The sequence below is a fragment of the Clarias gariepinus genome, chromosome 4 (genome assembly GCF_024256425.1).
Source record: "Clarias gariepinus isolate MV-2021 ecotype Netherlands chromosome 4, CGAR_prim_01v2, whole genome shotgun sequence".
In the NCBI taxonomy this organism is placed as follows: domain Eukaryota; kingdom Metazoa; phylum Chordata; class Actinopteri; order Siluriformes; family Clariidae; genus Clarias; species Clarias gariepinus.
This window is the reverse complement of record NC_071103.1, coordinates 8,058,267-8,074,873: the sequence shown is the minus strand read 5'-3', so window position 1 is coordinate 8,074,873 and position 16,607 is coordinate 8,058,267. Positions and strand designations below refer to the sequence as shown.

At 37.9% G+C, this 16,607-nt stretch overlaps 2 protein-coding genes across 2 annotated transcripts; both read left to right on the top strand.

Annotated features, from left to right (window-relative positions):
• The first annotated feature begins 2,255 nt into the window (after positions 1 to 2,255).
• Positions 2,256 to 5,993, top strand: klhl38b (kelch-like family member 38b). The gene is made up of 4 exons (XM_053495030.1): positions 2,256 to 2,470; positions 3,498 to 4,851; positions 4,964 to 5,069; positions 5,150 to 5,993. Exons 1-4 carry the CDS (start codon positions 2,445 to 2,447, stop codon positions 5,437 to 5,439), a joined length of 1,776 nt encoding a protein of 591 aa, XP_053351005.1. The 5' UTR covers positions 2,256 to 2,444; the 3' UTR covers positions 5,440 to 5,993.
• A 3,792-nt stretch (positions 5,994 to 9,785) lies between these two features.
• fbxo32 (F-box protein 32) lies at positions 9,786 to 16,555 on the top strand. Its single transcript, XM_053494484.1, has 9 exons — positions 9,786 to 10,034; positions 10,763 to 10,878; positions 11,011 to 11,060; positions 11,215 to 11,307; positions 13,068 to 13,161; positions 13,824 to 14,008; positions 14,907 to 15,089; positions 15,221 to 15,364; positions 15,543 to 16,555. The coding sequence occupies exons 1-9, from the start codon at positions 9,919 to 9,921 to the stop codon at positions 15,630 to 15,632; spliced, it is 1,071 nt and encodes a 356-aa protein (XP_053350459.1). The 5' UTR covers positions 9,786 to 9,918; the 3' UTR covers positions 15,633 to 16,555.
• Positions 16,556 to 16,607: the final 52 nt, after the last annotated feature.

Here is a 16,607-nt window from a genome sequence, read left to right as displayed (position 1 = left end):
GGAGAGCAGCTGCCTGCCAAAACCAATTCAAAACAAAGGAGGCTTCACATTTGATCACGTTATGTCTTTTTAAATAACAGTTTATATTATTTATAATTTTTTAATAATTGATTATATCATATTGTAATAATTGTTTCTTTTGTGAATTTCATCTGAACTGTACAGGTTCATTTATTTATGTCTATAAACGCTAACTAGTGTCTAACATCAGCCTAAATCCCAAATTCCATTCTAACCCCTAGTCAAGGGCACTTTGTGTGGAACAAAGGATTGTACATTCTACAAATTGCACTAACTTTCCATTTAACACTATTTGAGATTCAACCTGGACCCCTCAAGAATTGTATCACTGTCATGCCATTATATCATTATTGTGTCATTATTATTGTTATAAGGGGAGAGGGTAGCTTACTTCTACTGTAGGTTAAGGCATTGGTCTGTGGATCAGAAGGTCCCAGGTTCAAACCCCACCACCACCAAGTCGCCACCTTTGGGCCCTTGAGTTAAGCCTTTATTTGTCACATATACATTACAGCACAGTGAAATCCCTCTTTGCATATCCCAGCGTACCTGGGGTCTGAGCGCAGGGTCAGTCTTGATACGGCGCCCCTTGAGCAGATAGGGTTAAGGGCCCTGCTCTTATTATATAATGAAATAAAAAAGTAAGTCACTCTGGATGAGGATGTCTGCCACATGCAGTAAATGTTTTAAATAATGACCACTGGGCACAATTATTAATGATATTATGGTATTGGCTTCTCCTGCTATGTGGAACTGTACTGTACTGTATGTTACAGCCACACAGATACATTGTATTGTGTCCAGCAATAAAAGGTCCAAAATGTAATTCTTGACCCAAGTCACAAACTAAAAAAAGGGAAGATATTGCAAAGAATAATGTATTTTCAGTATACAGAAAAAATATTTCTTGCTTTTGTGACTACTAAAGTTCCATCTTGACCCACTGGATACAAACAACTCTCCTGTTACAAATGTCCGGAGTGGGCGAGAGGTCTCAGGGTTGTGATCCTCCTAAATTATGCCAAGTACTCAGGACGGGAAGTGAAACTTTATTGCTTCATCCCTGTCATCTGCAGTGTCAAAACACAGTACAGATGTTAACCAGGTGCTGCCTGTAATGAAACATGCTGTGCCAGCACATGGGACACTTAACACCTAGTCTGGTAGCTCAGTCTTCAGTGTACTGTACGAGATGCAACAACAGTTCATGGAAATTGCAGTTTGGTTTGTGATTAAGTTGGATTTAACTGCAATGACCTTTAGAGTATTACAAACCCACTAACTGTGATTAGTACCTACACATCTATATGTGACAATGGTACTATTTCACATATAAACATCAACTCTACATTTTGGACATGCCGACATCTGTGCTTAAATGTGGATTTTAGATTTAGGTCAGCCTTTAAGCGGCACATATATATTACTGCACAGTGAAATTCTTTATTCATCACAAATCTCAGCTTTGGTTAGTACGCGGGGTCAGTGCAGAGTCTGCTGTTATATGGCACCCTTAGCGCAGACAGTGTTAAGGGCCTTGCTCAAGGGCCCGACAGATGCAACTTGATGGAGGTGGGGCTTGAACCGTCAACTTTCCGATCAGTAACTTGGAGCCTTAACACATCACCAACTGTTTTAGAAAAAATCAACTCTACAGCCATGATAGTCTGGCATATTGGATTAAATATACATTTATCCATCTGTTCAATACAGACATATTAATGCTAAAATGTCCCAGTTCAAAAGGATTTAATGCTAAATATCAAAAACATCTGGAATGAAAAAAAAAAAAACAATATGGGTTTAATAAAGAACAATCATTATTTCGTATTTTGATCCTTTTTTCATTATAAACTAAGAAATAGACCTAATTATTATGAATTTTCTTGACTGTGTATCCAGTAACCTGACACATTCTATGACACATTAATATCATACTGGACTTAAGGGATATGTACACAGCCTCTCAACAATCCCACCCCCCACCTTGTTTTCTTTTCATCGGCTGCTGTAGTAACAGCCTGACCCTTGCATAGAAAAAGGAGGTGGGGGCATTCCAAGTACATGAGCAGCTACTTAAATGTTGGTTGGGTACCAGAAAATTCAACTTCAATGTAAACAGGGAAAAAGCTTGCGTGGTGGAAAAAAACAGAGGGGGGGGGGGGGGGTGTCACATGCTGATGGTAGTAAGAGTAGCTGTAGCTCAGACAGAGGCAGGGGCATTACTATTTTTAGGGTGACTGGAATGTACACAGAGCCTCATGGAAGGAAGGCTAGACAACAAACAACACAGCATGATCCATCCTATAAACATCCATCTGCTGCTATTCCAGATTGCAAAAACATACAAAGAGATCTTAGAATACACAAGTGATCGATTTGTCGAGCTTTGCTTATACTAAAGCACGTACAAAACCGACAGGATGTGTTACACTCTGGCTGAAAACAGGTAAGATAGCTGACTACTTGATGTTTGAGATGTCTAGTGACATTTGTAGATAGAGTTATCGGATATGGAGCATGGTAACTATCCCGTCTCCAACGCCACTTTTTTTAATGCTATTATATGCAAACTTCAGACTGCATGCAATGTTCTGAGTTGGTTATCACTGAAGAGTAACATGATAGGTAAATAGTATTATATTGTTTTAAAAAGAAGATATTTGACATATTGGATTTTTTTATTCAAAGAAAATATTACATGTGCACAGTTTTCCTGCATCAACATTGCTACTATCTTAAGTATATAAAGACATCTGATGTAGAAATGACCAGATAATATAAAATGCTCATATTCTTGTGAGCTTTGTAGCTACCGTGCCATTTTTATATCCCATTCATTATATATAATTAAATATTTATTATATAACCATTTAGATTTCAATGCTAAATAGATTTTAGCTCTTTTAGCTAAAAAGTTGTGCAGAGAGGGTACAACTCATTGCAAAATCTCAAGTTCGATCTTTAACTTTGGTGATAGTTTAAGAAATTTCTGTACATACAGTATGCTATTCATGTCCCTAGGTACTTCTGTAGTACTGTAAGTGGCCTGGCTAAGATAAATTCTCCCCGAGTGTGAATGTGAATGCATGTACCCTGCGATGGACAGATGTCCCATCAAGAATGTGTTACCACCTTACACCTAGTAATAACAGCAGATCCACCATGACCCTGACCAAGATAAGGCAGTTATTAAAAATAAACCTGACAATACCCTTGGAAATAAATGAGCTTCTGTGCTTGTAAATCTGTTGTTTAATGATGCTTATCATGGTCCTGACTGTGAATGATATGGTAACTGAATGATACCACAATTCACTGATAGCATATGAAAATCCATATTCGACCATCATTACAGTTACTCAGACACATAAAATGTTGTTCTATTAACCACATGATAAAGAAAATAAATGCTATTTGTCCTAAAAATGATTTAAATCAAGGAGGTTCAATTTGTCATCTCCTTTTGTTGACAGCTTTGATGGAGCATTAAAGGAGGTCCTACATTTTAAAGACCAAGAGCTGTATTCCAAACTCCTCTTACAACTTAACAACTTGCGGAAGCAGCAGATCCTCACAGATGTTGTCCTTTGTTCTGATGGCAACAAGATCCCCTGCCACCGCAATGTCCTGGTCTCCAGCAGCCCGTACTTTCATGCTATGTTCTGCAGCAACTTTTGTGAGAGACAGCAGGCTCAGGTGGATATGCAGGGAATTCCCTATAATGTCTTGAACAGCATTGTGGATTATGTTTACACAGGGACCATTAGTATCACCATGGAGTCTGTCCTCCCTTTGATGCATGCCGCTGCCATGTTACATTATGAGCGGGTTTTCGAGGCCTGCTCGACCTTCTTGCAGGGCCAGCTCAGGCCAGATAACTGCTTGAGCATGATGCGTCTTTCAGAAATTTTGCACTGCACCAGTTTGCAGCAGAAAGCTCGAGACATGGCCGTCAAAAGCTTCTCTGATGTTGTGGCTTCTGAGGACTTCTGTGAACTCTCCCTGAAAGAGGTGGTTGGTTACTTAGAGGATGACCAACTGTGTGCAAAGGAGGAGCAAGTGTTCGAGATCCTTCTGGCTTGGATTCACCATGACCCTTTTGCCCGGCAAGGTGCTATTCATGATCTTTTCCAAAAGGTGAGGCTACGACACATCCATCCTTCCTACCTCTTTCAGTTTATTGCCAATGACCCATTAGTGCAGTCCTCCTCCCTTTGTACTGAGATCATCGACTCAGTCAGGCGTCTCCTCTTTTCTGCTGGTTCCCATTGCCCTAATGAACTGCAACCACTCTGGACTGCTCCCCGGCGTCATGCGTGTAAAGAAGCTCTAGTGGTTATTGGCGGTCGTAAAAACAACGAGCGCACATCTCGGGAGGCACTGCTATTTGATGAAGAAACAGAGTGCTGGCAATCCCTGGCTAAGTTACCTGTACGACTCTACCGTGCCTCTTACGTCTGTATGCATAGCATTCTGTATGTTCTGGGAGGTCTCACCATGACTGCAGGCGGAGGTGGTGTACCTACTGCCACAGTTTATACACTCTCCCTAAAAATGAATCAGTGGAGGGTTGCAGAGCCCATGCTCGTGGCTCGATTTGGCCATCAGAGCATCTCCTATCTACAGTTCATCTTTGTTTTAGGTGGCATTACCAGTGACCGACAGATCACCAGTGGGGTGGAAAGGTACAATACCATGTTTAATCAATGGGAGTCTGTAGCTCCAATGCCAGAAGCAGTTCAGCATCCTGCTGTAGCAGCACATAACCAGAGAATCTATGTTTTCGGTGGGGAAGATGCCATGCAAAATCCGGTACGAATTATTCAGGTGAGGTCACTATTTTAATGTTCTCAAGATTTTAATTAACTGTCTTATAAGATTAAATGCAAGGGATAGATCTTTAAAAATTGTTTTGACGCAACATTTTATGTTCACATAGGTGTACCACATTGGACGAAATTTCTGGTGTAAAATGGAGAACCGGATGGTGAAGAATGCTTGTGCCCCTGCTTCTGTCATTGATGGCAAAATCTACATTATTGGAGGTAATCTAATGAGCTATGCAAAAAGAATGCTAAAACAGTCCAGATTTGTTTGCTCAATCTAGTAACATTTCGTTTTACAGGCTACACAAGACGAATGGTGGCATATGACATCAAAACAAACAGATTTATTAAATGTAGCAATATGAAAGAAAGAAGGATGCATCACTCAGCCACCGTCATCAACAACAGACTCTATGTTACTGGGGGCCGATACATTACCAGCCACGATGATGTCCAGGATTCAGACAGCTTTGACTGCTACAACCCAGAGACAGACGTTTGGACATCAAAAGGCACTTTGCCATTTAAACTCTTTGACCATGGCTCAGTTCCGATGGTGTGTGTCTCACACAAGCCTTTTCTCACATAAATGTGATTATAATTCTGCTGGAAAGACAGCACTGTGTACCCAGACTGGTCATCGACTGAGAAAGCTATGTCTATATTTGAAAAGCTTTCAGTGACTAAGATGCAGGAATGTCCAAGTGTTCACAGGATTATGCAGTTAATGAGTAACATGACATACAGCTGTTCAAGTCACATAAGAAACTTGATCATAAGATATGCTAGATATGCAATAAAAAGTGCAGCATCATTTAAGCATGCAGCAACTTGTTACGACATGTAGCAATATCTGTTGCTTAAAATAATAGTTCACATTTACAAACTGATTGGGCAAGACATCTTGGTACTTTTTCCATGTTTCTTTTAAACATACTGTAAATAGGTATGCACATATTGTCTACCTAGTTAAACTATCACTCATTTAATGTCTAGCACTTTAAATCAAACACTTGCATTATCTACATACCTTTATCCAAAATCATTCCTACAACCTCCTATTCGCTGATTCTCCAAAAAGGTTTCTAATGTTCCTTTAAACACTGTGTGATGCTCTATATCAAATTCTATAATCTGTACTATCGAAGTTTATTGTTTTATTGAAATGTTTTGCAATTTTTATAAAATTGTTTACAATTTATAAACAGTTTTGTGTAAAATGTTACTTTTTTGTAGAATATTGTTTTTGAAATCTATCAAAGCATAGCTTATGTTTAACATGTTTGAAATAAAAAGAGTTTCTGATTTCATTTAGAAATCTAGTGGGTTTCTGTATTTTATTTTGGTACATAAGCAACTATACAAACAATATAGTGATTATTGCATTCAATAAGTAATAAACAAATAGAGTTGGTACACTTAGTACAGTTTAAGATTTGGAGCGTTTCTTTGCGAATTTGCACATTTCGACCTTGTTGCTTCAGTATAACAAGGCAGAGGAATACAGTATTAGCAATGCAGACATGAGGCAATAAATCACAGAGGTCAATGAACTAGCACTGATCACTATGATTGTTGGGGCATGGGGTGCCAATGGTTAAGGCTGTGGGTACTAATCGGAGGGGCGGGGGTTTGAGCCTATCTTCTCCACGGCGCTGTATCTGCTCTGACCCCAGCTTCCGCACTGGGATATGCAAAAAAAAATAATCTCACTAAGCTGTAAGGAACATGTGAGCAATAAGTGATTTATTTTTTTATTATTGTTGCATGGAACTAAAAACTAGTGGATGTACTGTACATATTTTGAAGATACTGCATAATTACCACATGGTACTTTTGATAAAAAAAGACACCTCTAAATTTGCATTTCACACAAAATCTGATCTATTTACATTTGTAGAACCTATATGTATAGTATTCTTTACAGGAAATCTGCAGGCTTACACAAATAATTATAATACATATAATAAATATAATAAATAATTGTAAAAACACATAAAATAATCAAATTTTCTTACCTCTAATCACATTATATTTCTGTTTACACTACATATGCCCAAGGGATATTCTATAAATATCTCAAACGTACTGTGCTAAAGATTTTCTAGAAAGTGGATGAGGATGATGTCCGTCAGGATTCTGGGACTATAGGTGTTTCCATGTTATTTTGGGAAACAAACAAGGGAGAACATTACACCCCAGGAGTCATGTGGCTTAACTGGGTTACAGGTGTGACCATCCAGCAGACTGGAGGAATGATGAAAGAGATGAACAGGTGTGTGTGTGTGTGTGTGTGTGTGTGTGTGTGTGTGTGTGTGTGTGTGTGTGTGTGTGATAGAGAGAGAGAGCTGACGTGTGTTTATCCCATGTTTATCCTATCATCTAGCAGAAAAAAACAAGAATATTTTAATAAATGTTCCTCGGATACCAGGATCTATGTTTATTTCAAAATACAAATTCAAAATTAGTATAACAAAATAAATATTTTGTTCTTTGGAGATACAAATTAACATGATGCATACTGATATTTCAAGTATTTATAAATCATAGCACTTTAGAGAATTGCACTGTATAATGAGTCTAGGAAAACCCCTTGTAGGATTTGGTCTTGGAAGCCAAACATTCGCCATAGCTTGGGAAAATTTTTTTTACACGAAATACAAATGTCACATGCTAAACAGATCTTTCAGTTAGACTAAGTGCTTGATAAAAATCAACCAAACAACTCCACTTTTTGAGTTTATATAATGTTTAAATATTAATATGCACTTCTAATGCACTTCAAACGGGTCTCCGTTAGGGCTGTTGTGTAAGTTAGATGTTATCTCTGTTACATGAAGCATGTTTACTACGTTCTTAGTCCTTAAGTGCCTATAGTTTTTGTATATAAATATTTACTGATCTTAACATTGATAACTAAATAATTTAATTTACAGAAAAAGGTTAAATATTCTTTTTTATTCTATTTTACTTTTGTGTGCCTAGTTTTATATTTAGTGAAAAAACATTGCTATTTACAGTCTTTCAAAAACTTATAGAGTTTCTGTACACTTATGTCCTACAATTTAGACTTGAGAGTACATGATTCACATGAACTATGTCTACAGTTTTCAGATTACTTATGTTACTCAGCATCTGTGATGATGGATCAGATCTCTGTGTGTGACTGGTGACGAACGTGATGATTATATCCATGACCACACTGGTCGTGTCACATGTTTCTGTTACAATTTTTTATATATATATATATATATATATATATATATATATATATATATATATATATATATATATAATCTATTTTATATAACATTGATTTAACATTTTATGTGATGTTTAGTTTAATACTGTAAATGTTATCCAATATGTGCTAGCTATAACAAGCAAGACAGAAACAACTGCTCTGAAACAATGCAAAGTCAAAGTACGCTACTGATTAACAAAATTGCTTATTTTACGCTATTTAAAGATGATTTTGCCTAGCTGACAATAGAAGCATGCTTGATCAATAACCTCGATGTGATTAACTATTTAGAACAGAAGGATGGTTTCAGCAGATTTAATTAATTGCAACAACTCTGATGACCTTAGCACTATGATCTTTGACTGAAAACAAAACATCACAGCCTCTCGTGTCCAGTCCCACATAAGTTGATTGTCCCACAGTCTTCAAAACATTCTGTGAAGTGTAGCTGACAATGCTCACTTAAATGCACAATGACAATCAATAGATTAATTATCCTGAGTAAGAGGGAGAATCCTCAAAAGTGTCCAATCGCTTTGATGTTTATCTTTCTTAACCACTGGGGTGAAATTAGTTTGATATTAAGAAATTAGACAGCAGCATTTTAGGGACAATTAAGAATTTTCCATACGAATAAAGTGTGGTGCGTGTTACTTACCAGACCGTATGCCCCAATTATTCAAATTTCTTCCTCTATATCATGACCTGTTCCTGTTGTTTATATATTATTAATAATCAAATCAATATATAGTTAATAGTAATTAATTTGTAGAACATATTTACTGTACTTCTTCCAGGACATGTGACCCTATGACCCCAAACTAGTACCTCTATAATCTACATCGTCAACCCCACAAGGTACACTATATGGACAAAAAGTATTTGGTCAAACCTGTTAATTATTAAAATTCAGGTGTTTCAATCAGGCCCCTTCTCCCCAGTGAAGGGTAATCTTAATGCTTCAGCATGACAAGACATCTTGGACAATACTATGCTTCCAACTTTGTGCACAGTTTAGGGAAGGCCCTTTTCTATTCCAACATGACTGTGTCCCAGTGCACGAAGCAAAGACTGTAAAGACATAGTTTGATGAGTTCGGTGTGAAAGAACTTGACTGGCCCTAACACAGAGCCCTGACCTCAACCCCATCGAGCACCTTTGGGGTGACCTGGAATGGAGATTGCGAGCGTCCAACATCAGTGCCTCCAAAATGAAAGGGCAGCAATTCCTACAGAATCTCGTGGACAGCCTTCCAAGGAAAGTGGAAGCTGTTATGGCTGCAAAAATGGGGACAAATTCCATACATAGGCTACGTTTTTTGACACCATCATTGTAGGTTGGGCCAAATAAGACTTGGAGCGTACACTATATGAACAAAAGTACTTGCGATGTACCAAACCTGGCAATGACATTGTATCCAAATACATACTGTATGCTTTAATCAATATATAGTTCTCATTAACACTTGTGTCTTATGTAACTGGTCTTTTAAAAACAAATAAAGTTGAGAACACGTCTTCATGACCTTGCCTCTGAAATTTCAGAAGGATGCGAGAAGGAACAGGTGATGCAGCAGAGTGATAATGTTTCCTGAGAGGTTTTGCAATATTGAACATGATGATAAACAAAGCCACGTGCTCACGGACGGCTTCCAAAGGGGGCGGGGCCGAGGCAACTTCCGGATTCTCGCGCAGACAATATAAAAACGCAGCTGCGCACTTTCGGGGTTTAGTCAAGGCTTAGAGTTTTTGCAGGGAGCTATTAGCCTAGTGAGCACTTAAACAGTGGTGTTAAGACTTGTTTTGTGGGAGTGTGTGTTGAAGCATGCCGTTTCTGGGACAGGACTGGCGCTCTCCTGGACAGAGCTGGGTTAAAACTGAGGATGGCTGGAAAAGAACGACGAAGGACGAGAACGAGGAGAATAACAACGTTTCCAAGAGGTCAGTGAGGCTGCTGGGGTTAATGTACATCTGCACCCATCCTGTGTGTGTGTGTGTGTGTGTGTGTGTGTTGTCCAGTCTAACCTCAGGGCTTCAGACTGGGAGCGCTTCCACTGACGCACTTTGTTTACAGCCTTGACCATGTCTCTCTCTGTGTGTGTGTGTGTGTGTGTGTCTCTTCATCGAAAGTGCGAGACATGATGATAAAAAACAAAACAAGCCATGAGTTTTAAAATCAGCTCGGTTTCATGTTACAGCTGTGCATTTGTGTGTTCACCATCCTGCTATTAATACACACAGCAGTAATAAGAAGATGAATACTCATCTGATGCCTGGCCTGCTTACTGTTTCCATAACCGTGACGTAATCAGATTTTATTTATAACACTGTTGCAAAAGTGTTATTTTGTATCTTTTATACTATAATATTCAGCAGATCGCAATACCCAACACCCATCCACCCCCTACTCTTACTTTATATCTATCTATCTATGTGTGTGTGTGTGTGTGTGTGTAAGAGAGATGCTTTATTGATCCAGAAGGAAACACAGACACTTTAACAACATTAACACAGACATGTTGTAAAAGCGATTGCACACTTGCACATATACAGTGTGATCTCTGTGTGTGTGTTAGTTTTTGTGCACTGTTGTACAGTATGTGTTATGTATCTGAGCCAGATATGATTGCTGATGACTCATTCTGTTATTGTCATGATTCTCACTCTAGCCATGAACACAGTCAGGAGGACTATAACAAAGAAAATTTGCTCCTCTCTATTAACTATGATGTGGCTTCCAAGAAGCGAAAGAAGGACTTGTTGAACAACAACAGTAAGGTTCCCTGTAAGTTACAATAAAGCATGATCATATTATTATTTTAATGTTATTGTTATAATGTTATGATTTTAATAATAATGTGTTTGTCACCTGTAGGGTGTTGTGTAAAATTAAAAGCACTTTTTTTCCTTTGTTTAGATTTCCACAAAGACAAGTGGATCTATGTGCACAAAGGAAGCACTAAAGAGGTAAAAGATATATATATATATATATATATATATATATATATATATATATATATATATTTTTTTTTTTTTTTTTTTTAAGACTTAACTTTAGCAGATAGTAGCCCTTTTATAATCTTATACTTTTTTGCCCCCTGCAAATTCATGTTGTGTACAGCGTCATGGATACTGCACATTGGGAGAAGCTTTTAATCGCCTGGACTTCTGCAGTGCCATCAAAGACACCAGACGATTTAATTACGTTGTCAGGGTAAGATTTTTCTTTATGATCTTCTGTATGGGGAAAAACATGATATAATTAACTTGGGGTGTTATAAAATGCAATGCACAGATTAACAAAACAAGAAATATGTACATGTAATTCATAATAATGACTGAACATAAGTGTTTTTAATTCGATAAGATGTATAAAATCATTTAAACAATATGATACTGTGGCAAAGAAACCTGGATCTCTAAGGGTGTTATTTTAATAGAAACTGATATTCTGTACTGATGTACTAACCATTAATGTTAAGATTATTATTATTACATGAATAAAGTATTGTTCCAGTTTGGCACTTGAAGACATTGAGATCTTGCAACGGGCGGGGTTGAGCGTTGGTGTGTGGCTCTGTTTTTATCCTTATCTCTGCACTCCTGACTAGAGTTCTTCTGCGCAAGTTATGTCATAGTGATGTGTACTTAAGTGTGCATGTGTGTATCTGGTCTGAACACTTGTCATCTTGTTGTTGGCTATATTTAAGACACTACCTATGCAAGAGATCCTGAATTTCTTTTTATTTTATTATATATGCTTGTTTAACATGAGGAGGTAATTTGCCCTTTTTTAAATTTAACTTTGCTCAAGGCTGAAAGCAAAGGCCAAAGAGTTTGACATGGTCACACACAGGTAATGTCCTTAGAAATGATGGCCACATGAGCACAGAGTGGAAAATGAACCCCCTCCCTCCCCCTCTCCATTAGAACTTTACCTTTATATTTCCAATTGCTAGTTTGTCATGAGACTATAATTGATACACTCCAGTTTTCAGTCTGTTAATAATTTTTTTTTTAAATAGTTTTTTAGGTTTGTACAAATCTGAGTGTTTTTGGGTGATTACGGTAGTATGATGTTTTGTTGAGCTCAAAGCTACAGTGATTGCGTTTAGGTGGGAATGGAAAAACAGGTCCTTGAGACAATAGAGCAACCAAAAACACTCTACACAACAACATTTGATATACATTTCAGAGTATTCACCTAATAATCCTGTGATGCTCGTCAAGGCACATATTTGTGTTCGGCTCTTAGACCATGCCTAAATCTACCCTTAAGCTAAACATTCAAAATAACCTGTGACTCATTAGGCTGTGTGGAATGTATCTATCACAATTTGTAAATAATCGGGTGGTGCGAAGTGTTTATAGTTAATTGTGTTTGTGGGACTCTCTGTCCCAGTTTAAGAGCATAGAAATGTCACATCTCGATGTATACCATGTGAGCACACTTGAAAGGGTTATCAAGTGGGACTGGCTGCCGCCAGTGATGTTCACATGATTTCAGGTCAGGCCGGAGGGTCAGTGTTTCTCCATGGCACTGCAGGTCTTGGATGGCCAGCATACCAACTTACTCAGCTCTGGCATTCAAACTCTGTGGAAACAAATCACTGTGGTCTCAACTCTGACTGCTTTGTGTTAAAATGGCATCAAGTAGATTTGGGGAGGGGGGGGGGGTGCCAGTTTGAACCACAACACGTGTACTTCAGTCTAAAATAATCAAGGATTTAATTTTTATTTATGTACTTGCAGTATGCCAATGACTTTTATAAACTTTGAATGTTTTCACGGGTGCAAAACAGCACAGGGCTTACTGAGCCATAAAGCAGAGTGTGAGGTGCAGAGAGATGCTTGGCTGTTTCTCAGAATGGAGTTTGTTGTTGCTCGAGCCTGGATGAAAGAAGAGTAATGTTGTGAAAGTGATGTTGGAACAGAATGTCTCCAAGTCTGACTCCTGAAATTTATGCCTTTTAGCTGCTCGAGCTGATTGCCAAGTCGCAGCTCCCATCTCTGAGTGGAGTGGCGCAGAAGAACTACATGAACATTCTGGAAAGAGTGGTGCAGAAAGGTAAGGAGAGAGGGACACACACACACACACACACAGAGGCACACGCACAATGACTTTTTTCTTTCTTTTCCCTACATTCTCAGAATAAACATGTACATATAATATTCTAATCACGATAATCATCGAACCTTTTTCCTTTTGACTATTTGTAGCTGTGTTGTTTTTTAAGGAATTAAATTCAAGCAGTAAACGCATGTCTAACATATCTGTGCATCCATATAATCAAACTGTTGGCACTTATCTATTTACCGCAGTTTTTGGCTTCAAACAGCAGCATAGCTGTAGGAAATTTCATAATTACCTGCAGTGGAAAGAATGACATGGCTTTGAGAGCAAACAGGAACCTCAAAAGTATTGTAAACCAAGAGGTCGCACAGTTAAACAGAAGTGCATGTTCTGTTAAGTGCACTTGTAGATCAAGTCTGTAAATAAGAGTATGATAAGCATAAACATGCACCAACATAGAACCTGACGGGTATTATTTAATATCATAAGACCACGTGTCCTTTAAAACTGTTTTTTTTTTTTTTTTTTTTTTTTTTAAAGCTGCTTAGATTTGATTTTCTACTCAAGCAGAGTCTCTATCATATTCCTGTGTCTTTGTCAACGTCTGTGTAAACAGTTGTAATCCTGGAACTCTTCCTGTGCCTGCTCTGTTTTAGTTCTGAAAGATCAACAGAATGTGAGGCCCATCAAAGAGCTGCTGCAGACGCTGTACGTCTCACTGTGCACTCTGGTGCAGGACATGGGCAAGTCCGTGTTGGTGGGAAACATTAATATCTGGGTGCACCGCATGGAAAACATCCTGCAGTGGCAGCAGCAGCTGGACAACATTCAGATTAATAGGGTGAGTCTAGGGTTTGCTTGATAATCAGGGTAATCGCATTTCCAAACAGTGGCTAAACGTCTCATTTCTAAAATATTATAGGCATGAATAATCAGATAAAAACAAACCCAGACAGCAGCAGCTGACCAGAAATGTCCATGCACAATTATTACTGAGCCAGTATGACATGCCTGACTTAAATTGACCCATATTATTTCTGGTCTCCCTTGATTTGGCCCCAGATATGCCTCATTTCAAAAATTACCAAAAATGCACATTAAGAATTTATTCTGGATAGAATTTAGACTTCCCTCTTAGGAGTATTGTAAATGTGCAGAGTTGTGAGGATGCAAAAAGTCTTGATTTAAATGGAAATGATCTAGGGGCAAGAAGTAAATTTCTCCGCTCAGTTTTGCACTATATACTTATTTGGAATCTGGTAGGTATACAAAATGGAGAAGGTAACGGCAAATATACCCAGTAGGGGGAAAAAAAGAGAATCGTATGAAGTGAACCTCTTATTAGATTAACATAATTAATGCATTAGAGTTGTTAATCCGTGTCAAGCGGGATTTCATTCTGTTTATATACACATTGGTAGTGTGATTTATTATGGCGTATGTGTTACTGCATACACAGGATTGGAAATAGTGCAGATAAACAGTGTAAGACAAGATTAATGAACACTGAGTTTGTTGTGTGTTTTCGTTTTAAACATTAAGCCCGTCATATGACTATTAAACACACACACACAAAAGTATTTGCTTTTTTTTTTTTTTCATATATTATTTAACATTATCTGTTAAATATTAGATGTTGCTCTTCATCCGTCTCTTACTACACAAGAAACTAGAATGGTGATGTTCTGAATTGATCACGTTAATGAAATTGTAAAGATGAGTCCTTTTTGTACCCAAAGCCCACAAACACTGGGATGACTCTCCTGGACTTGCCTGCCAGTCTCCAGCTGAACATCATGCACCGGCTCTCGGATGGGCGGGACCTGGTCAGTCTGGGTCAGGTGTGTCCTGATCTCGGCGTCCTGACTGAGGACCGGCTGTTGTGGAAAAACCTCTGCCAGTACCACTTCACAGACCGACAGGTACAATATTTTAATGCTAAAATGTAATTATAGTGCAGTGTATATTATACATTTCGACAGATGCGGTATGCCAAGTGTTTTTGGGGTCTGCAATAAGATAAATATTTATTTATTTTATGGCTTTATTACAGATTCGCAAGCGACTCATTGTATCAGATAAGGGACAACTTGAATGGAAAAAGATGTACTTCAAGCTGTGCCGGTGTTACCCTCATAAAGAGCAGTACAGCGACACCCTGCAGTTTTGCACACATTGCCACATCCTGTTCTGGAAGGTGAGGCTGAAATATGTCCTTAGAGCGTCCGCAGAGGTTTTTTAAGTTTAACCTGTAGCACCTGAAATGCTTTACTGTTATTCGATGTATGAACAGTTACAGCTGAGCTTTGATTGAATGCATAACCCTTGACCTTCCCAAGTACTAAAAGCTTCCTTTCTGTTATCATCCTCTACAGGATACAAACCATCCATGCACAGCCAACAATCCGGAGAGCTGCAGCATTTCCGTTTCTCCACAAGGTTTCATTAACCTCTTTAAGTTCTAAAAGGACTTTTCTTATTCTTCACGGTTTGTACATATTGTATATAAAGTGAAACGATTTGTAGATGTATGAACAGAGCAAGTCGGCGTGAGGAATTTTGATGAATTTAAGAGTTAATTTGTGATTTGTGAAGGTAAAATATCAGTATGTAAATGAGCTCCATGTACAGGAAATGGGTATTTATGTATTTTGTTAGGTGCGAATGTTTCTTCCAAAAAGAAGATAAATATACTTTGCTTGATGCAAGTGGATTTGCATTACAGTTTGCCCTCATGCTGCAATAATTCTTTAAATAATTGTTTTTTTTTTTTTATATATGTTGCAGTGTATATACTTTTTGTTGGACTTTATATTTGCATTTCCAAAAGAAGGTGACGGCAATGGCATGTTGTTCATTAGTGTGCAATACTTTTCTATGGAACTTTTTTCCACTTTTATACCGTACGTTTCATTGTGTTTGTTTAAACATATTTGTCGCCGCAAATGCAAAAACACTCGACTATAGTCGACACTAAAGTAACTTCTGTTACAACACTAAAGTGTGGTGTAATTTACTGTTTTATTATTCACTGATCTTTCACAAATACAGATGTTGTAAATGCACATAGCAATGTTTTTGTTAATGAACATGTTCACATGTTGCATACCACTGAGCTATGCATTAATATCTGTAGCATCCTTTTTTTTTTTTTTTTCCCTCAAATCCTAAATGTTTACTACAGTACCACATGCATGGTATGAATTTGATACCAAAGATCTGCTTATTTATTTCATTTTGTGGCACACTGTTATTCTGACCAGAAAAATCTTTTCTTTATTTTTTTCTATGCACCATCCCACTTGTGTTTAGTTATGCAACTAGTTCTTCACGAGTAAGCCAAAATACACTTTGGTCCTGATGGTTGAAAATAAACCATGGTCTGCTATTGCTGTGTGTTGTCTATTTTACTGCCATCTGGTGGACCTGAGTACAGTATA